Source organism: Phocoena sinus, chromosome 13, assembly GCF_008692025.1.
Source record: "Phocoena sinus isolate mPhoSin1 chromosome 13, mPhoSin1.pri, whole genome shotgun sequence".
Taxonomy (NCBI): Eukaryota; Metazoa; Chordata; class Mammalia; order Artiodactyla; family Phocoenidae; genus Phocoena; species Phocoena sinus.
Window position 1 is genome coordinate 83,244,789 of NC_045775.1, and position 23,052 is coordinate 83,267,840.

The 23,052-nt window shown below is 39.3% G+C and overlaps 2 protein-coding genes and 1 non-coding gene across 5 annotated transcripts in view; 1 reads left to right on the forward strand and 2 right to left on the reverse strand.

Annotated features, from left to right (window-relative positions):
* Positions 1–332: 332 nt before the first annotated feature.
* On the reverse strand, positions 333–439 carry LOC116764830. Its single transcript, XR_004353039.1, has one exon. It is a non-coding gene; the product is annotated as a U6 spliceosomal RNA (small nuclear RNA).
* A 9,539-nt stretch (positions 440–9,978) lies between these two features.
* TXNDC9 (thioredoxin domain containing 9) lies at positions 9,979–21,123 on the reverse strand. The gene is given in 7 exon segments (XM_032653382.1): positions 9,979–10,561; positions 12,947–13,062; positions 13,064–13,123; positions 13,125–13,203; positions 15,895–16,013; positions 17,755–17,973; positions 20,987–21,123. Coding segments are annotated over 6 exon segments (681 nt in total). The 5' UTR covers positions 17,944–17,973; positions 20,987–21,123; the 3' UTR covers positions 9,979–10,443.
* A 969-nt stretch (positions 21,124–22,092) lies between these two features.
* The window catches only part of EIF5B (eukaryotic translation initiation factor 5B), a 68,897-nt gene continuing 67,937 nt past the window's right edge, over positions 22,093–23,052 (forward strand). For 2 of the 3 annotated variants that reach the window (XM_032652153.1, XM_032652154.1), the window contains exon 1: positions 22,093–22,334. In XM_032652153.1, coding sequence (XP_032508044.1) covers positions 22,110–22,334 — 225 coding nt within the window. In that variant the 5' untranslated portion in view covers positions 22,093–22,109. The remainder of the gene's footprint in view (positions 22,335–23,052) is intronic. The other variant, XM_032652156.1, reaches the window with a different exon arrangement.

Genomic DNA, 23,052 nt, shown 5'->3' on the forward strand with positions numbered 1-23,052 from the left:
TCTGGATCACATGGTAAGAGTATGCTTAGTTTAGTAAGAAACTGCCAAACTGTCTTCCAAACTGGCTGCACCCTTTTGTATTATTACCAGCAATGAAAGAGTGTTCCTCTTGCTCTACATCTTTGCCAGCATTTGGTGCTGTGTTTTGGATTTTGGCCATTCTAATAGGTGTCTAATGGTATCTCATTGCTTTAATTTGCGTTTCCCTCATGCCATGTGATGTGGAACATATTTTTGTGTGCTTATTTACCATCTGTATGTCTTCTTGGGTAAGGTGTCTGTTCAGGTGTTTGACCCATCTTTTATTTGGGTTGTTTTCTTTTTTGTTTTTTTAAAATATGGAATGCTTCACGAATTTGCGTGTCATCCTTGCACAGGGGCCATGCTAATCTTTTCTGTATCATTCCAATTTTAGTATATGTGCTGCCGAAGCGAGCACTTCTTTTTTTAAAAAATAAATTTATTTATTTTTATTTATTTTCTTTTGGCTGCATTGGGTCTTCGTTGCTGCATGAAGGCTTTCTCTAGTTGCTGCAAGTGGGCGCTACTCTTCATTGTGGTGTGTGGGCTTCTTATTGTGGTGGCTCCTCTTGTTGTGGAGCACAGGCTCTAGGCACATGGGCTTCTGTAGCTGTGGCACGGGGGCTCAGTAGTTGCAGCTCGTGGGCTCTAGAGCACAGGCTCAGCAGCTGTGGCACACGGGCTTAGTTGCTCTGCAGCATGTGGGATCTTCCTGGACCAGGGATTGAACCCATGTCCCCTGCATTGGCAGGCGGATTCTTAACCACTGTGCCCCAGGAAGTCTCAGGTTTTTAGTTTTCTTATTATTGAGTTTTAAGAGTCATTTGTTTTCACAGAGCAAACATTTTTAATTTTAATGAAGGCCAGCTTATCAATTCTTTCACTTATGGATTGTGCTTTTGGTGTTGCATCATCACCATACCCAAGGTCATCTAGGTTTCCTCCTATATTATCTTCTAGGAGTTTGAGTTTTGTGTTTTACATTTAGTTCTCAAATCCATTTGGAGGTAATTTTTGTGAAAGGTATAAGGTCTGTGTCTGGATTTGGTTTTTTTTTGGGGGGTGGCATGTGAATGTCTAGTTGTTCTAGCACCATTTGATGAAAAGATTATCTTTGCTCCATTATATTGCCTCTGCTTTTTTTGTTAAAGATCAGTTAACTATACACACACATACATACATATATATACATATATGGGTTTATATCTGGGCTCTCTATTCTATTCCATTGATTTGTCTATTCCTCCACCAACACCACACTGTTTTGATTACTGTAGCTTTATCATAAGTCTTGAAGTTGCATAGTATCAGTCTTCCAACTTTGTTCTCCTTCAATATTGTGTTGGCTATTCTGAGCCTTTTTCCTCTTCATATAAACTTGAGAATTAGTTTGTCAATATCCACAAAATAAGTTTTGGGGATTTTGATTTGGATTGTGTTGAATTTATGAGTTAAATTCATGAATCTGTGAATCAAGTTGAACCTATAAATCTATATATCAACTAATATCTTAACAGTATTGAGTCTCCCTATCCTGAACATGGAATATCTCTCCATTTATTTAGTTCTTTGATATCTTTCATCTATTTTATAGTTTTCCTCAAATCTTGTACATACCTTATTAGATTTGCCTATTTCATTGAGCACTAATGTAAATTGTTATATGTCTTTAATTGCAAATTTTACTTGTTCATTGCTGGTATACAGGAAGGCAATAGACTTTTGTGTATTAACCTTGTATCCTGCATTTTGCTATAAACTTTTATTAGTTCCAGGAGGGTTTTTTATTTTGTTCATTTGCTTGTTTTTGTCAATTCTTCTAGATTTTCTATACAATTATGTCATCTACAGATAAACACAAGTTTACTTCTTCCTTCTCAATCTGTGTATATTTTCTTTTCTTTCTGCGTTTGCTAGGACTTCCAATATGATGTTGAAAAGCAAAGGTGAGAGGGGCAGACATCTTTGCCTTGTTCTTGATCTTAATGGGAAAACTTCAAACTTCTTCCCATTAGGTATGATATTAGCTGTAGGTTTTTGTAGATATTTTTTATCAAATTGAGGAAATTCCCCTCTAATCTCAGTTCCCTGAGAGTTTTTATCATGAATGGTGTTGGATTTTGTCAAATGCATTTTCTGCTCTATCCATTGATATCATTATGTGATTTTAATTCTTTAGCTGTGATTACATTGATTTTTTGAATATTGAAACAGTCTTGCATACCTGGGATAAATCTCACTTGGTTTTGCTGTATGATTATTTTAATACACTGCTGGACTGATTTGCTAATATTTTGTTGGGAATTTCTGCATCTATGTTCATGACAGATATTGGTCTGTCGTTTTTTTGTACTGTCTTTTTTTTTTTTTTTTTTTGGCTTTAAGGTAATGCTGGTCTCATTGTATGAGTTAGGAAATATTCTCTCTGATTCCATCCTCTGAAAAAGATTGTAGAGAATTAGTGTAACTTCTTCCTTAAATGTTTGCTGAAATTCACCTGTGAACCCATCTGTGTCTGGTGCTTTCTGTTTTGGAAGATTAGTAGTTGTTGATTTTATAATACAATAGAAAGAGGCCTATTGAGATTTATCTATTTCTTGTGTGAGTTTTAGCAGATTGTGTCTTTCAAGGAATTGGGCCATTTCACCTAGGTTATCAAATTTGCAGGCACAGATTTGTTCATATTATTTCTTTATTATCCTTTTAATGTCCACAATCTGTAGTGATGCTTCCTTTTTCATTTCTGTAAAATAGTTTGTGTCCTCTCTTTTTTTCTTAGCCTGGCTAGAGGTTTATCAAATTTGTTGATATTTTCTAAGAGCCAGCTTTTGGTTTGGTTGATCTCTCTCTATTGATTTCCTACTTCCAGTTTCATTGATTTCTGCTCTAATAATTATTATTTCTTTTTTTCCTGCTTGTTTGGATTTAATTTTCTCTTGTCCAACTTTCCTAAGGTGGATGATTTGTTTAGACCTTCCTTTCTAATATATGCATTCAGTGCTATAAGTTTCCTTTTAAGCACTGCCTTTGCTGCATCCCATAAATTTTTTAAAATTAATTTTTATTGGCGTATAGTTGATTTACAAAGTTGTGTTGGTTTCTGTTGTACAGCAAAGTGAATCATTTATACTTATACAAATATTCACTCTTTTTTAGATTCTTTTCCCATAGAGGTCATTACAGAGTATTGAGTAGAGTTCCCTGTGCTATACAGTAGGCTCTTATTGGTTATCTATTTTATATATAGTAGTGCATCCCATAGATTTTGATAAGTTGTATTTTCATTTTCATTTAGTGAAAATATTTAAACATTTCTCTTGAGACTTCTTTGACTCATGTGTTATTAAGAATGTGTTGTTTAATCTCTGGGGATTTTCCAGCTATCTTTTTGTTATTGATTTCTAGTTTGATTCCACTGTAGTCTGAGAACAGACATTTATATGATCTCTACTTTTTAAATTTGTTAAGGTGTATTTCATGGCCCAGAATGTGTTCTATCTTGGTGAATGTTCCATGTGAGAAGAGTGTGTAATCTGCTGTTGTTCAATCAGGTAGTTTATAGATATCAATGATACTTAATTGATTGATGGTGCTGTTGAGTTCAACTGTCCTTACTGATTTTTCTGCCTGCTGGATCTTTCCATTTCTGATAGAGGAGTGTTAAAGCCACCAATGATAATAGTGGATTCACTTATTTCTCCTTGAAGTTCTGTCTGATTTTTTGCCTCACATATTCTGATGTTTCAATGCACACGCAAATTAAATTGTCATGTCTTAGATTATGTAAGCCTCCTTTTTATCTTTGACAACTTTCCTTGCTCTGAAGTCAGCTCTGCCTGAAATTAATACAGCTAGTCTCAGTTTCTTTATGATTAGTGTTAGAATGGTATATCTTTTTAAAGATTAACATTTAATCTATATGTGTCTTTATATTTAAAGTGGGTTTCTTGTAGACAACACAGTTGGGTCTTTTGTAAAAATCCAGTCTTACAATCTCTGTTAATCAGCATATGTATACCACTAATCTTTAAAGTGACTATTGATATAGTTGGGTTAATAATATTTGTTTTTCTATTTATCTTGTTCTTTGTCCCTATTTTTGTCTTCCACATTTTTTCTGTCATTTGTGGCTTTAATTGAACATTTTATGATTCCATTTTCTCTTTCCTAGCATATTATACTATTTTTTTTAAGAGTTTGCTGTAGAGTTTGCAATATACGTTTACAACTAATCCCAAATCCAATTTCAAATAACACTGTACTGCTTCACAGGTACTGTAAATACCTTATAATAACAAAATAATCCTAATTTCTCCTATCCCTTGCATCATTGCTGTCATTCATTTCACTTACACATAAGCATACACAAGCATATGTGTGTACACACACAAGCATACATAGACGAATAAGGTATTGCTCTTATTAACAAATTGTCATCTTTAGAACAATTAAGAAAAAAAAAGTCTTTATTTTACATATTCCTTCTCTGATCTTTCCTTATTGGATCCAATTTTCCATCCTACATTATTTTCTTTCACTCTGAAGAACTTTTAACATTTACTGCAAGGCAGGTCTACTGGCAACATATTTCCTCAATTCTGTTTGTCCAAAAAGGCCTTTATCTCTCCTTCACTTTTGAAGGGTAATGCCCCAGGGTACAGCATTTTAGGTTGGTGGGCTTTTTTCTCCCAACATTTTCATTTCACTATATTCTCTTCTTGTTCACATGGTTACTGAGGAGAAGTCTGTAATTCTTAACTTACCTACAGAAGAGTGAAAGGTATTTTTTCCTTCTGGCTTCTTTCAGGATTTTTTCCTCTATCTTTGATTTTTCTGTAGTTTGAAAATGATAGGCCTCAGTGAAGGCTTCTGTGTTTTGTTTTGTCTGGCATTTTTCCTTCTTGGTGTTCTCTGAGATTTCCTGGATCCATGGTTTGGTATCTGATATCAATTTTTGGGAAAAGTTCAGTCATTATTGTTTCAAATATTTCTTCCGTTCCTTTCTCTTTTCTCCTTCTGGTATTCCCACCATGCTTATGTTACACCTTTTATAGGTGTCCCACAGTTCTTGGATTTTCTGCTTATTTTTTTTAGCCCTCCCCCCACTTTTTTCCCTCTTTTTCAGTTTCGGGGGTTTCTATTGCAATATCATTAAGCTCAGATATTCTTTCCTCATCCATGTCTACTAGTATACTAATAAGTCCATCAGAAGTATTCTTTATCTGTGTTACAGTGTTTTTGATCTCTAGTATCTATTTTGTTCTTTCCTAAACTTTAGGTATCTCTGCTTACATCGCCCACCTGTTCTTGTATGCGGTCTACTTTATCCATTAGAGCCTTAACATAATAATCATGGTTTTAAAAATCCTAGTTAATAATTCTGACACCCTGTGATATCTGAGTCTGGGTTTTATGCTTGCTCTCTTAAAATTGTGGGGTTTTTTGTTTTTTTTTTACTGTTGTCATTTAATTTTTTCTTGATAGCTGAGCATGATGTACTGGGTAAGAGGAACTGTTGGAAACAGGCCTTTAGTAGTGTTGTGATAAGGTTTGGGAGGAGCAAAAACATTTTATTCCTATGATTATGTCTCCGACTTTTAGTGAGCCTGTGCTTCTGGACAGTGAACTTCACTCATGCTTTTTTTCTCCTCACCTCTTAGGTGGGACAGGATGGTAAATCGGGACTAGGGTTGGGTATTTCCCTTCCCCAGGGCAGTTAGGTTTTGGTCTGAAGGCCAGACCTTATTAAGGAGAACAGAATGCTCTGGCATATTTCAAAATGCTTCCTTTTCCCTTCACCCCGACAGAACCATGACGGGATTTTTCTTTGACATTCATTTTGAGAATCCGATAGAGATCCCGGAGATAACACTCACAAGTGTAGGGTCTCCCCTCCCTTGATGAATGAGTTCCCCTGGAGGTTTTAAGTCTGACTTGTCCACACTGAGCCTCCAGAAATTCATCAAACTATAGTTGAGGTGTCCCTACCCTGGCACTGGTTCCCAAGGAGATTGCTGCTCCAGTAAATCGTAATTCTCTATATTATCTGTTGGTCTAATTTTAGGAACAGTGGTTTTCCCTGTGACCTAACTTCTCTTATGGATATAAGAAGAGTTGTTGATTTTTCAGTTTGTTCAGCTTTTTACTTGTTAGGATGGAATGGTGACTTCCAAGCTTCTTACATGCTGGACCAGAAACTGGAAGTCTCCCTCTTTTTAAAATGTGTTTGCTACTGTAAATTTCCCATTTACCAGTATTTTAAGGTGGGAGATCATTGACTTGAGATCTTTTTATCTTAATATAGGTGTTTACTATTAATTTCCCTGAAAATGGTGCTTTAGTGGCAGCCCATAAGTTTTGGTATGTTGCATTTTTATTTTCATATAGCTCAAAGGATTTCCTAATTTATCTTGTAAACTTTCCCTTTGACTCATTGGTTATTTAAGAGTTCACTAAATTCTACATATTTTTGAATTTCTCAGTTTTGTCTTTATTTCATTCCATTGTGGTCAGAGAACATACCTTTTACGACTTTTAATATTTTTTCAATTTATTGAGGCTTTTTTATGGTCTGACATATGGTCTATCTTGGAGAATGTTCCGTGTGATCTTGAGAATTGTCTATTGTGTGAATGTTCTATAGATGTGTTAAGTAGTTGGTTTATAGTGCTGTTCAAGTCTTATTTCCCTGTGGATCTTCTAACTAGTTTTTCTATTCATTATTTAAAGGGGAGGCAGGGTCATGTCTCTGACTAGTATTGCTGAATAGTCTATCTTCCCCTCAATTCTATCAAGTTCTGCTTCAGAATTCTTGCAGCAAAATACAGAATTGTCAAGAATATGAGTTCTGTTGTGAGGTGCAGAGATGTTTATGCTGTTATAGCTTCCTGACAGGTTCTTTTCTATCATAAAATTACTACCCTCTTTATCTGTAATAAGCTTTTATTTTCAAGTCTATTAGTTTAGCCACTCCAGTTCTCTGACTGGTGCTTGCATGGTATAGCTTTTTCATTGTAGTTTTACCTTTGATTTTAAAGTGTGTCTCCTGTGGACAGAATAGAGTTGAGTCTTGTTTTTGTTATCCAGTCCGACAACCTTTGCCTAATCATTGTTAGGCATGAGTAATAATTCACTCACATGTATTGTTACTATGTATATGGTTGGGTTTACATGTCCTTTTACCTTTTTGTCTTCTATACATTACATCTATGTTTGTGTTCTCCTTTTTCTGGTTTAAGTAAATATTTTCTAGTGTAATATTTTATGTTCTTTAATAATTTTCTGTATATTTTGGGAATTATTTTCTTAATGGATACCCTAGGACTTACAGTATACATCTTGTCAGAATCTACTTTAGCTGTATAGCATTTGTTACACACATTGCATCACTGTATGTTAAACATATACTTTCTACAATTTTGTTTTAAAGTAGCTGAATATATTTTTAGATTTTTTAAATTAACCTTTTAATTCACAATTTCTTGTTAGCTTTCTGTTGTTTCATTATTGAAGTATGAAATATTTGCTCCCACCTGCTTTATGGTATTATATGCAAATATACGTTTCCATATGTTATAGGTGCAACACAATTATATATATATGTATATTGTTTTATACAATTGCTTTTATATCAGCCGAAAGAAGGGAAAATAAGTTGTTACAATGTCTTTTATAATTTCTTACATTTTAATTGGCATTGACTTTTGGTAAGGGTGTGAATAAGTGTGCGGTCTCACTTCCTTTCAGATAGAAAAACATCATTTAGCATTTCTTGTAAGGTGGGTTTCCTGGGAATGAGTTCTTAAAATCTGTGTGTCATTTTGCCTCCATTTCTGAAAGCCTGTTTCGTTAGACATAAACTCTTTGGTTGAGTTTTTTCCTTTTAGCACCTGGCACGTCCTCCCACTGCCTTAGGTCCTCATTGTTTCTAATAAGTCAACTGTTAATGTGGTTTCCTTGTACATGATTAGTGGTTTTTCTTTCTGTTTTCAAGATTCTTCTGTCTTTAAACATTTTTATTCTGGTATGTCCGGGTATGGATCCTTTTATTTTCAGAACCTCACCTTCTTGGATTAATGCTTTTCATCAAATTTGAGATTTTTAGGCACTGTTTCTAGTAAACTTTTCTACTCACTAGTTTCTCCTCTCTTTGTGGCACTTCCATGACATATATGTTGATGTTCCATATTTCTCTGAAGCTGTTTTTTTTTCCTTTTTCCTGTTCTTCTGACTGCATTATCTATATTGATTAATCCCCACATTGGCTTTCTACTGCAAAGCTACTGTTGAGTCCCTCTAATGAATCTTTCATTGCAGTTATTCTACTTTTTAAGTCCAGAGATCTCCATTTGGTTCTTTAAAAATAATTTCTATCTCCATTAATATTCTTTGAAGGAATATTATACCTTCCTTTACCTTCAGCATGGTTTTAGTATGTGTACGTGTGTATGTATGTATATATATTGAGATGCTTTGAGGTTTTTGTCTGCTTCCAATACCTGGACCCACTCAAAGGCAATTTAAAAAAAAATTTTTTTTTTATTGCTTTTCTCCCCACCATGTATGAGTCACACTTTCCTGTTTATTTGTAATCTTATTTTTTTGGTTCAAAACTGGACATTTTACATAATACAGCAGTTCTGGAGACTCATACTCCCTTCTCCAGGGCTTGTTTGCTTATATGGTTAGTGACTTAGCTGGACCATTTTGGCTAAGTCCACTTACCCTGAATTATATGGCCTCTGATGTTGCAGTACGTCGCCTGGGCATATGCAGTGTTGCTGACACCTCCCCTCAACCCCAAGGACAGTAGTTTTAGCAGGGCTCTCTTGCTGTTTCTTTCCCTGCCGTCCCTGCAAGAGTTTTAGTTGGTCTGTCTCCATTGTTATCACGCTGTGCTGTTAACATCCACTAATTGCTGGTGGACCTCTCTATTATTTGACAATGTCCTGGGACATAAATTGCCACGCAGTTCAATCTAATTGAATTTAGGTTTTTGTAGTTGTTGAGGTTTGTTCCAACTGTAGGGCTACTCTGAACTTCCTCTTTCATTCTCTGTTGAAATTCTCACTGGTCTTCCTTTCTGCTTGTTTTGCTAACCTGGAGATCCCAGGCTCCTCTTACTTCACCCCCAACCCCACCTGAAATCTTTGTCTGCAGCAGCATCCTTATGCTTCAACTTCTCTCTGTTCAAAATAAAGTCAGTCCCTTTAGGGAATGCTATGGAAGCTGTTTTTACAGCCTGCTTCTCCCACTGGGCAGAACCTCTGTGCTACTCCCCCAGCATTGGGGATGGGGAGAGTAGCTGGCTTTGCTAGGAGTAGTCTGTAAGTAGAGCAGTGGGTGGCAGCCCCTGATCTTCTCTGCTTGCCTCTCCTTCCATAGAACCTCCACCCTAATCACTATTGCTCTAGTTTGAGTACGCCAGGGCAACAGTGATTAGAAAACAGTATTCCTGGGGTAGATATTCTGTGCTACAAGTGGGGACTGGGTGGAGGAAGGAAGGCTCAGACCTCTTTGCTATTGCTGCTTGCAACAGAGCTTCTGCAACACAGACCTTGGGGGAATGAGAGATGCTAGCATTCTGCTCCTCCTAGGGATAAATTGTAGGCCAAGACTGGGAGATGAGGGGAGGAAGGGTGCAAGGGTCATGGTTCAAATACCACAGAGACTCACTGTTCTTACCAGGATTGAGTATTTTCTTGGATAAATGTTTCTGTTTGCTGTGTGCTCTTACGACAATTTCCAGAGACTTTAATTTCTAAAAAAATATTTACCAGTTATGACTGTTTCACTGAGGGGTCTGTACGTCTCCTCATGTTGCCATTTCGAAAGTGCTTCTTGATTTGTTTAATACACGTCTTAAAATATAAGCAATCAAGACCATTTAAATAAGGCAGTATGTTCACAAACTGAAAAAGCTTTCTGTTGCCATCAGTTGACTCCACAACACCATGCGGCATACAGAATACAGTTCTTTAATAGTTCTTTAAATATATTCCAGAAGTAAAGAGTGTTTCTAATCATTTACAAGTGCAGTCTGTTACACCAGTAAATGTTACTTGACCTCTTTATAAAGTAAATGATGCTAGGTAAGAATTAGTCCTGGAACAGTGTGCTAAATTTCTATTTCCAATCCAGTAGATTAAAAACACAATTGTGAATGGTATAAAAACGTAAGAATCATATTGTGATAAAACCAATCTCAAAAATAGAGAATCCAGACCCTACTCAGATAATTTTAGAACTCAGAAGTTTTCCTCAACTTAAACATGAGCTCCACACAGAAAATATCACAGATGTTTTTCAATGTGATACAACTGCATACAATTCTAGAATGTGACCATTAGGAGACGAACGTACTGAAATCAATAGAATTTAGAAAACATCTAATTCTGAAGTCAGGAGACGATTTACAAAGAATTAATCATCATCAGAGTCAGAATCATATTTCTTTCCTCGAATAGTTTTCTTTTCCAGCTTTGTGAAGTTTGTTCCAAATTTCTTTTGGCTCTGAAATGGTGGCTCCGTTAAATTTCCACTAAAAAGAAAGCAAATTTGAAAAACACTTATTCTGTATGATTTAGTACAGCTGGTATACTAAACTGCACAAAAATCTATCCTCACTGTAACACAAGGAATAGAGTAAAATTTTCTTTAAAATGTTGGTGTCAAGGAAGAGGTATATTATTTACACTGATAGTTTTAAACCTTACTATGTACTACTAAATGCTTTAGATCAGCGTTTTATTTTCTTAGCATTAATTACTGATTAACATTTCACGGGATGCACCAACAAAATTTCTGACTGAAAAAAGCACAGAAGGAAATCGGTTATTTTTATCTGTTTTGGGTATGCTGAATCTGTATTAGATTCTTTCCTGAGAATGACACGGGAAAACCATGCTCTATTTTTGATAGCCTGTTATGACTGGTTTGATTCTATTTAACATCTTTTAATGCTTAGATCTCTATAGACATCAACAAAACTCATGGAATTCATTATCATTAACCCATGATAGAACTCAGAAAAGAGTTCTATCATGAACTATCAAGAAAAGATGGAAAAGAGTATGGAACTCTTTTCATGACGCCTGAAAAATATTTCGAAAATATCTGGAAATATTCCTAGCAGCTAGATCTTGGTTTTGAAATATCATTTGCCACTGAAAGGAACCATGGCGTCTCGGAGAAAAAGCCAGTTCCTATGGAGAGTATAACACGAGGCCCCCTAAAAGACCTTACGTGCACCAGAAAGTGCTCAAAGAATTATGGGGATGTGTCAAAAGAACACAGAAGCCAGTATGAAAGGCTCTCACTGGCCAAATTTGAGGCAATCTGAGCTTCAAAGTAAATAATAACAGCAACAGACTATAACCCACTGAATAAAAAGAATCCACAGGCCCATTCTAATACAGATACATGAAGAAGTAAGTTAATGTGGGGTCTGGAGAAGTTCTTCCTTAAATCACCAGTTGGCTTTAAGGTGGACAACTGGTTAACCAGTGCACAGTTATCACCACCAGCAATGAGACAAACCATCATATATCTCCTGATATGGTACACTGAGGAGAAAGAATACAACATCACTTCCATAATACACCTATGGAAAACACGCAGAATCTGAATCTAATTTTGAAACAAACTGGGAGATGCTCTATAAAATAACTAGCTTGTACTCTTCAAAAATGTTAAAGTATTGAAAAACAAAGGAGGGGAACAAGTTGCTACAGGTTAATGGAAACTAAAAATACATAGTAAGTACACAGAACCCATTTTTCCAGCATGGAGGACATTATTGGGACAATGCTGGAATTTGAGTAAGGTCTGTAAACTATGTATTTTGTGTTTTAATAAATTGTACTGTGGTTATATAAGAATGTTCCTGTTCTTAGGAAATGCACACAGAAACATTTAGGAGTAAAGGGACAATATACCTACAACGTCCAATCAAATGGTTCTGAAAAAAAGTTTATATATATCTAGAAAGAGAACAATAAAGCAAAGATAAAATGTTGAAAATTGAGGGACACGGGTCAATGATATACAAGAATTCAAGAATTCTTTGTACTAGTTTCCAACTTATTTAAAGTTTGAAATCACTTCAAAATAATTTTATTTAATATTAACATTTTACTTAATATTAAGAAAATAAAACCTAAAACTCCAAAATCAATCACTACAATGTAGGAATGATTTATGCATGTGGAGGAGAGATTCAGAGATAAAGGAGGAAGGGAAGTAAAAAGATGAGAGAGCTTTCTACTTATCAAAAGGCACTCTGACTGGAATAACTGGAAAATTTCACCTGTTATTTTTGCAAATCAAAAACAGGCACAAAAGATAAGATGATATGCTCTTATTTGTGGAATGAGATAAATTATTTGTCTAGAGAAGTGGACAAAGAGATAAGCGGAAAATGGAAGTTGGATTTTATCAACAGATGGTTTTCTGAGACTGTTTCCCAGAGTAAGTAATTTAAGCTAAGCATAGAGATGAGATTTTATATGTTTTATCAGATTCTACAAGTGATACAGGAATATCTACTTTCAAAGATTAGATTTTTAATGTAAGTCATTATCAATTTGATTAAACTCGTTTAAATCAGGAAGGAGTCAATTCTTCTGGAGTGTCATTTGGGTTTCCAGATTAACAGAGGATTAGATTCCATAGGATCTGGAAACTTTGAAAACTTTTATAGTTAGATGGACTCCAAGGTCCAAGATCAACTTTATTTAAACTCTGATTTTGCTGTAAGATCGTGCTAATGTACACTTTAAGAAATATGCTTTTCCTTTGTGAAAATTTTTCTACATCTCAGCTTAAAGATCTTAGTTCCATAAAATAAATGTTAACATAAAAAAATTCTCTAAAAAATCAACTGGATATGTGAATTAATATAAATTGATAGTTTACTAAAAGTTACCTGTAATTGAGAATATCAGAACAACCCAGCCTCCATTCTAAAGTTTCTGTGGTGAAGTCATCTGTATTTCCTAGGTCAGAAAATCCAACAACAAAATCTTGTGTTTTTCCATCTTTTCACCAGTTGCTAGCGTGGGAATGACTTGATATGCAGTCTCTCACAAAGGAAAGGTGCTTTTTTCCACATTCAGCTTCAAAAATTTGGTCTCAAGATGTTTCTTGGACAGTATCACCAAATGTCTGTCTAGTATTTTACACCTATAAATAACAACACATAGAAAATCAAAAGCTAAAAACAACAGATTTCTTTTTCAAAATAAATATTAAGGCACATCTAAGTTTTTAGTTTTTCTGAATCTGATAATTTGGCGGCCAACCTATGCTTCGATCAGATAACCTCATTTCCATTTGATAGGTTAGGTACCTCTTTTTCTACCTCTCATGATATCATATTCTAGAAAGTCAGATCTCCCTTAATGATACTTATAAAAAACGAAGTATTCAACTTATGCCTTAAGTGGTTCACAAAGTTGTCATGTTCATGGTTAAGAATAAAAAATTGTCATTTCCCTTATGCATGTTTCCTGGCATCTCATAGGTGACAAATCTGAACTTGACAGAACTGGGAAGACAGTTCTCAGAATTAGAAATGAACATGTGGTGCCATATTCGGAAGTCACTAAGAAAGACTGAATGGTGTCACTGAGAAGGAACCCTTCCAACTGTGCAACTCTGTTAGTGAGAAGCATATCAAGGTTAAGGGCTACAAATATGGTCATTACGGTATGAAAAATACCAGCAGTAATCTTTATTAAGCCACCTGAAAAGTGGAAAGCGATATTTTCTTTAAATTATATTTTAAACTGGCCAACCCTCTAGTGTTTCTGAAAGACTGCTATAATAATCTTTTGAGCAGTAGTTCTTACCCAGAGGTGATTATTACAGTCAACTTTTAAAATATGCAAATGAATCAAAATTCTCTAGGAGGTGAGCTGAGAAACATGCAAGTGATTCTCATGCCCAGCAAAGTTTGAGAACTACTGCTTTCGATGACTAAGACACCGAACGCTTCATAGCTGGTTTTACTAGTAGGCTTTTCAGGTACTTCTTGGTATAGTTTTTCCTGAGTTAGGTTTGGGTCCACAGAGTTTCTTATAACCTTGATGCATCATCACCTCTGAGTGATTCTTTTTACATATCACCCACGTACTGCAGCAATGGGATTTTAGTGAAAAATGGTAGGGGAATAAGCTGTTTTTGAATGAAGTTCCAAACAAGTGACAAATCATTTTGAGAAATACGTTCTTGAAGATTTGTACAAAAATCAACTCCATTGTTTTACTGGAGTAATACAGAATCTATTTTAAATAGGTCTGTGTCCCACTTGTCAATTAATCCATTTTTTAAAAAAAATCCAGAAGTAGTAGTTATGGTGTAGCTAAAACAGCATTAGGCTTAAAACCTGGGTTCAAATCCTCTTTTATCATTTAGTAGCAGAGTGACGTTAGGTAGGTCACTTAATCTCTCCAAGTCTTGGTGTCCACGCATGAAGCACAGGAATTATACATACTTACCTCAAACGGTGATTGTGAATGCTCCAGGATTTTATACAACACAAAGTATCTAGCTTCCTATGTGCTAGAAACTTTGATATCTACCCATCTCTATCTCTTATCACCCTATTTCAATCTTGACTTTTCAGTTCTGTTTTAAGGTAAGTACTGCTGGTGCTGCATTGTTTATAAATCCATCAAGTATACTTACTGAGTACCTACTATGTGTAGTCAATGCTGCTCTATGGCTAGGAACCCAGAGCACAGTGGGCCACACGACACAAAGGCAAACCCTCTGCCTTCACAAAACTAACAATCTAGTGGGCAGAGACATCTAATAAATAAGTGGACAAATAATATCAATCTTCTATTTACCTTCCTAATCCCTTTCCCACTTATAGGAGATTTCATCATCTTAGTTATTTTCTTTCATCTTTATTTTCTTAGTCAATAAATCCCAGGCAATCAGTCCCTGAAAGGTGTTAACTAATAGCCACATTGTTGGGTGATGAGGCAAAGACAAGGGCCAGGCAGGCTATGGATATGCGAAAAGAGGGCAGTGCTGGGATCCCAGGGAATAACAGAGACTCTGCATTGGAGTGTGTGTCTAAGGGGGGCAGGAGCTACTTGGCATCAGTGAATTGCTTTCATACAATTCTAGGTCTGTTATCAAGTTATCTGATACTTAAAAAAAAAAATTCTAAAAACTGATTAGTTGCCAACATTTAAAAGTTTTTTTGCCAACACTTAAATGTTGGCAAGTATTCAAATTTGGGGGCTAAAAAAAAAAGGCTTGAGTCCTCTGGTTTAAGATGTAACCTCTTCTGGGGCTATTTTCACTTTGAGGGATCTGCCTCCAAAGAGAGGTTGGCAGACCTGGGTTCGTCTAATAGAAATCACTTTATTGTCCTTCCAGCCATGCCTGGTGCCGCAACTCTGCTTCAGGTGAAAGGCTTGGTCAAGCCACAGTCTCCCGGTGAATTGCAAGTTGCGAAGAAGTGGACTGAATTCAAAGCTGGTGTTTAGGTGTTGCCCCATTTCCAACACTGTGGCTGTATCATAATAGTAGGGACAAAAGTAGAATTCTTTTGGCATTGATAAAAAAATTAAAGTGTTCATTTCTAAGATGTTTAAAAAATTTAGCTAGTGAAAATATAGTTCAGGAAATAGCCATTTCTGTGGAAATACTGATCTTCTATAGTTTGTACTTTTGTATGACACTGGTTTTTAAGTTAATCTTTAATGATTGCTTAACTTTAATATAATTCTAGTACAAAGAGACAACTTAGGAATTACTTCCTTTTATATTTTTCTTAATTTCTCTATTAAGTCAGGTGTATCACTATTCAACAATCTCATCATGTTCAAGAACAGTCACTGAGGGAAACAACATTACCTCAATGTGGAGTCTCTGTAGAAATGGCAAACCACTTTTTTACTCTCCTTGACTTCTTGAAAAAAGTCTCTCTCACTAGGGATTTCTCTGTATTCCCCATGTCCTTTTGAAAGCCATTCCTGATTTGGAGAAAAGGGAAAATATCACACATTTGAAATATTTCTTTCAATATCACTTTATATTTTATGTCCAAATCACTATAATATTTTGTAATCGAGCTGACTTTATCTTAGAGAGAAACGAATTCCTTTCGGTGATGTACTTTCCTATGTTGCTAGTGTCAGTGCAAATACAGTCTGTGGGCCGTGACTATCTCCACAGCATGGCTCATATTTAAGATCATTATCTGTCTTGGTAACTTAAAACATACGTTTTCTTAGAACTTCGAAAGTAAAAATTTAGACTACAAAGAGGCTTAGAATGTAACCATCTACTTAATTTCTTTGCACTGAAACTATTAAAGTCAGAAGCATTTGATCTAAGTTACTACATAGCTTTAAAAAATAATGCTTGTGAGATAAAGCCAATCTGTCTTTGGGGAGGGGGCGGGTACTGCAGCTCTGAAGCTCGGGAGCCCTGTTTGCTTTTGATGACTAACTCAGAGACAGCAAACCTCTTCTGTACTGGCCACCAATGGGTAGTGTCCTGGGAAGAAAAGGTGTTTGTCTTCACGTGTGTCCAGAAACAAAGATCCCGCAAGTCACCTAATCCAACTCCCCAAATCAATAAATCAACCCTTATCATCCATGTCGGACAGACATTTCAGCTTCTTGAACCTTTCCTGTGGCAGGAAGCTGGTCCCCTCAACTGGAAGCTTGTTTCCTTTCTCATGAGCTGGTTTTAATAAAAGGGAGTACTGGACTTGCAGGCAGAAGGCATGGGCTTGAATCACTGCCCTTTCTGAGTTTCACTTTCCTCATTTGTAATGTGGAGATCATAAAGCAACTCTCTCATTGAGTTACTGTGATGGACAACGTGAAAATAACTACAACAGTGTCTGGCAGGTGTGCTTAAAAAGCATTTGTATATGTACTCTCTGTTCTTAGAAAAGTCTTCTCACACTGAATCACAGTATATCCAGAACAGTGGGCTGTGGATCCCAGCTTGGACCTCAGATGAGAAAGAGAAATTCTAATCTCCTTCACGTCAGCCCTTCAAATATCCTACATCGCCTATGTCCTCCCTGCTTCACACTGAACATTTCCATTTGCTTTTGACTTTCTCATATGAAATGACTTCTAGACTTCTTCGTCTTCTGGCTGTCCTCCTCTGAACAGTCTTCCAGAAGTGGTCCAACTAGAAAGGGGCAGGAGTGCCATCCCTGGACTTACACTAACACAGCCGAGACTGCGTCACCAGTTTTGGTATCTATACATTTCCTGTTGGCTTACACTGAGCTGAGACCTACCGGAGGCCCTGATATTTTTCTCCTTATTTCTTTGGTGAAGCTTCCATAAAGAGTTTAAACTCTCAAATACACTCCTTAATGACGCATTTGCTTTGAGCACAGCTAAGTTAGGACAGGCTTTCTCATAACTCCACCTGAAAGGGAACCCACTGACCCCTATTCCTCCCAGGGTTCTTCCTCATCCACTCTCTCCTCAACCACACAAATCTGAACTCAGAAGATTATCCCGGGCACGTGTTTCCGGTACTTGACCGTGGATTAATACACTGGTCAGGCTAATTCTGAATGTGTCTTTAAAACGAATCTTTTTTCTGGGCAAATTTTTAATGGCATTAGGTACTTTGAGGTCAAACCACCCTAAGAACTACAAGTGACTACTGCAGCACGGGTATATGTAAGTTGTTAGAAGCATACTGTTAGAGCAATTTCAGAAAGCAGGGCAGAGAGGTTACTTGTTTCTGCTGCTGAGCTCTCCTCAGTGCCTTGAGTCTCTTTTCTTTGAGGTGTTCCAACTCATCCTCATCCATCTGATCCAGTTTCTGAATTTCCGAATCCAAATGTTCTTCCACTTGCTTGGTGGTCTGAAGCAACTGATTCTCTAGGACTTTTGAAAACATTTCAACAGATGCATTCGCTTCCATTCTTCTAAATGGTACAGTTCAGCCTTGATGCTGGGGAGAAGGTTTACAAAGTTAGAGAAAAAAAATAAGACAGGGGCTTCCCTGGTGACGCAGTGGTTGAGCGTCCGCCTGCCAATGCAGGGGACGCGGGTTCGTGCCCTGGTCTGGGAAGATCCCACATGCCGCGGAGTGGCTGGGCCCATGAGCCAGGGCCGCTGAGCCTGTGCGTCCGGAGCCTATGCTCCGCAATGGGAGAGGCCACAACAGTGAGAGGCCCGTGTACCGCAAAAAAAAAAATAAATAAATAAGACAGCTTTCTCTTAGTTTCAAAAATGCTAGCAAGTATATAATTTGTAGTCCACAAAGTGTTCTGCCAACAACCAAGCACGTCATGTTAAGAATTTTTATTTAAATGTTTTAAAATTTAATTTTCAATGGATTATAGTTACACTCCTCAAAAACGATTTAGACCGAAGTTTAGGTGCTTTTGATTTAGTTTGTGTTTTACTACCCTAAAGCAAAGACAAATCTTTAAGACCATCACCAGACCAGAAAGGAATGACGAAATTAAACCTAGTGCTGTATACTGACAGTGTTCTTTACCAAAGGAAAAGGGAAGAAAAGCAGAAATGACTGCGAACAAGATAAAGTTTAACTGCAGTGAGGTTTTACACACACATATACACACCAAACTTTGCTTCAACATAGAGCAGAGTTGAGCAAAAGACATATTTTTCATCTCTGCCTAAATGATTTTCGTTTAACTCTGAAGAGAGCTCATTACAACTTATGTAAAGAACTCTGCCTGATGTTCCCTAAGCTTTAGTTTCCATTCCTGTTCTCCCATTACCTAATAAAGTCTATAAGGCCACAAAGATTGATACTGGTATTGATTTACTGACACTCAGTGTTCTTAACTTTGAGATCAAACAATATAACATTACAAATATTAAAAAGAATATTGATTTTTCCATCAATCCTCTATGTAAGATAAGAGTTTAAAAATAGAATCTAGGGACTTCCCTTGTGGTCCAGTGGTAAAGAAACCAACTCCCCATGCAGGGGACGTGGGTTTGATCCCTGGTCGAGGAACTAAGATCCCACATGCCGCGGGGCAACTAAGCCCTCGAGTCACAACTACTGAGCCTACACGCCTCAACTAGATAGCCTGTGTGCCGCACACTACAAAGCCCACATGCTCTGGAGCCTGAGTGCCACAACTAGAGAGAAGCCTGTGCTGCAGTGAAGAGCCTGCATGCCACAACGAAAGATCCCGCATGTCGCAACTACTAAGACCTAACACAGCCATAAATAAATGAATATAAAAAAATCTAATTCAGATTAGAAAGGAAGATCTCTCTCAATTACATATTTTATATTGGCATATAGTTGATTTATAATGTTAATTTCAGGTGTACAGCAAAGTTATTCATTTATACATATACATGTATCCTTTTTCAAATTCTTTTCCCATTTAAGTTACTACGAATATTGAATAGAGTTCCCTGTGCTATACAGTAGGTCCTTGTTATCTATTTCAATTACATATTTTAGAAGAAATGTATTATTGTTGCTGGTGGAAAATCAAATGTTTTATGGGTAGCCCTGAATTTCAATTTATAATTTGCCTATCAAAGCAGGAGGCTGTTGCATCTCAATTATGTGATACATTTGCAATCACTACTGAAGCACTTTCAAAAATCTGAATAAACTTGTGAGCTTATTCACCCAGCTTCCGACACGCAGCCTGGCCCACCAGACCCTCTATAAATGTTGAAGTGAAGAGAAATAGTCTTCTTGCAAACTTCGCCTCTGATTCCTTTTTCTACACATGAAAAGAAGCTTTTGAAAAGCATACTGGGGACTTCCCTGGTGGCGCAGTGGTTAAGAATCCACCTGCCAATGCAGGGGACATGGGTTGAATCCCTGGTCCGGGAAGATCCCACACGCCTCGGAGCAACTAAGCCCGTGCGCCACAACTACTGATCCTGCGCTCTGAAGCCCACGTGCTACAACTACTGAAGCCTGCGTGCCTAGAGCCCGTGCTCCGCAACAAGAGAAGCCACCGCAGTGAGAAGTCCATGCCCCGCAACGAAGAGTAGCCCCCGCTCGCCGGGACTAGAGAAACCCTGCATGCAGCAACGAAGATCAAACGCAGCCAAAAATAAATTTTAAAAAAGCATACTCGATTTCACCTTGTATTCCTGGAGCTAGCAGTGCTGAGAACGCTGCAGATGCACAAAAAATGTTTGTCAACTGTTGAAGGAACGTGCGTAACTTTTGTTCAAATTATCGTTAAGTTTCAAAAGTATTTCCGGTTAAAAAAAACCCAAAATGTAACTTCCTCATAAACGCTATAAAATTTTAAAGGAGCCGTATTTCAAATGTAGCAAATGAATTTCACACTCTCTACCTCCTGAGAAAAACGTAAGGCTGTGACTCAGGACTGGGGCCAGATGAGGCAGAAAACTCGACATTAAACACTGACTTTCATGTCAGATCCTGTTCTTTACCAGGGGCGTAGCGGTTGCTTATCCCTAGAGGTTTATAGGCTGAGCTCAGAATTCAAGTCTTGGATAACTGGGAGGAGAAACGATTAACAAGGGCTGCTCTGCGGGCAGGTGCTGCTGGTCACCGCATTCAGAAAGGGGGAAAGGAGATGGTGCAAGTATCCTGGGAAACTTCATTCCCCAAACAACAAGCTTCTTTTTTTCAGTTCAACTGAATGGTGAGCAGGGACTTGTCCTCAAATCACCTAACCATTTCCTTGATCCCCCGGCATGCACCCGCCAAAACAACCAGGGGGCCTCACCCTTAACTGCACGCCAGCCGCTTCCCAAAAGTACCCTCGCCACTCCCTGCGCCCCCGGAGACAGATGAGGGCAGAGTTGAGGTGGTCCCGGCTTCAACGCCTCCCGGGGCGCATGCGCCAAAGCTTCCTCCGCGGCGCGGACACCCTCGCCCGAGCCGCGCCCCTCCCCCGCCCAGGCAGGAGGCTGAGCAGCCGGGTGTCCATCAGCACCGAGATGCATGGCCGGCTTTTTCACACCACTCTCTGCCTCACCTGAGCTCTCGGTGATACCTGAGAAGTGAGGCACCAGCTTCTCCAGAAGAGCAATCCACTCCGGCTTCAGCCTCGTAGCAGCTGCGGGGGACTGGGGAGCGGCCGTCACTTCTGCCTCCTCATTGGCCGCGGCTCTCACGCGATACAATCTGCGACGCCCCAGGAAGTGGAGGGGGGGAAGGGAGGGGACGTGCGTGCGGTGAGCGCTTCTGCGCGTGCGCCCCTCCCCCACCCTTCTCCGCCCCACCGCCCGGAACCGAGGTGGCCCAACCTCTCCCTCCCTCCGTGTAAACAGCCCAGAGAGCGAGGAAGCGATGTATGCTGGAGTTTGTAGTTTCTTAGTGCTCAGCCTGGAGTTGACGTTCTTAGGCTCTGACGTAATGTTACATCAGAAATGAAATAGCTACTGTCTTCCTCAGGAGTGACACTCCAATTTCGTTTCCATTCTGTTTATTGAACGTTTCCCCCTTTAAAAAAAAATGTTGAAATATAACTTATACGCCATAGTTTTTACATAGTTAACACTCGTAGTGTCATCGTCCAGATCCGGATATAGAACACTTTCACAACCCTAATAGGTTCCCTCGCGACTTCCCAGACACACATTTTTAGAACTTGCTCTCGCTTTGAATGTAAAGATTATGATCTATTTTGCAGAATTAATGGGTGTGTCCTTGTTTTATGATTTCTGGTTTGTTTGGTTTATTTATTTTTTTGGTAAGTCATGGACTCATGTGCTGGATTTCTCTATCTCCCTTGGGAACACCTGGACAGCTCACCAGGGGTTCATTGTGGTTCTTTACTGAACTTCACGCAGCTGAGAGTACAAAGGGACAGAGGTTAAAGGTGGAAGGGAAACCGAAAGTCCACTCCTGAACTGAGATCCGATTCCCCGAGTCTGCGTTCCCCACAGGGAGAAGGCTGACGGTGGAATTTTCAGCCTCATTGTCCACCTCCGGGTTCTAGAATCTGGAAACCGCACGGGCGTCGGTGCACGGCTGACGCTTGCGGAAAGGGGGCGCTCGGGCTCCTGCCTGGCGGGCGGGTCAACTGGAGACGCTCTACCCGAGGCGCAGCTCTCAATGAGCCGCGCCCTGCGTCCACACGCCGAGGCGGTGGGGCGATGCGCTTGCGCACTCGAAGCTCACACCATATGTGCCCTGTCCCAGTGCGCGGGTCTGTGGAGAGCCGGGTGCGAGAGGCGGCACCGCGGTGGGGCACGGAGCCGAGCGGAGACCGAAGTCGGCCGGGGGACAGTGGGTCTGTGAGAGACCGAATAGAGGGGCTGGGGCTACGAGCGCCGCTGACACACGATGGGAAAGAAGCAGAAAAACAAGAGCGAAGACAGGTAGCCAGTGTCGGGGTTTCAACGGCGGCGGCCGGCGCGGCTGAGGGGGGCGCGCGGGTCCCGTGGGCGCGCGGCGGACCGGGGTCGAGGCTCGAGAGCGGCCCCGCGGGGCACCGGCCGGGGCCCACAGTGGGTAGCGCGGGCCCGAGACCCCAGTACCGGGCGGGCGCGGAGGGCCTCAGCGGCGGGCGGGTTCCCAGCCGAGACTCTGTCCCTTTGCCGCCCCTCGCCCGGCCCGGGAGAAGGGGTGTCCGGCCTGAGGATAGGGGCAGTCGTTTGGGGTTCGAGGCCCCGCGGGGCAGGGCTCGCGGCCTCGCGGGGTCAGGGGCGGCTCAGCCAGCGTGGCCTGGAGGTTGGGAGTTGTTTTCGTGGCGCTACTCTTGCTGGGGGTCAGGAAGAGTTCTTTTTATGTCTTTGTACCTATGAATTCTTGGCGAGAGAGGGAGTTGGGATCCGCTCTGTCTCCAGCCAGGTGTTCCCACCCTCTGAGCCGCTCAGGTGCGTTGGAGTTACCGGGAGGAGCGTAGCAGCAAGCTCCCTTTAACTTCATTTAATTTGGGTACAGCTTTCAATTACTTAAGGGCTGATTGTCCAGACTCCATGCTTTTCGCGTTCCTTCTTCCGGCCTTTTGGTCATTTCTTTGCTCTCTAGCACCTCCCCTAAGAAAGGAGGAGGAGATGAAACAAACCAACCAGGGTCGGTCTTTTCAAAACCATT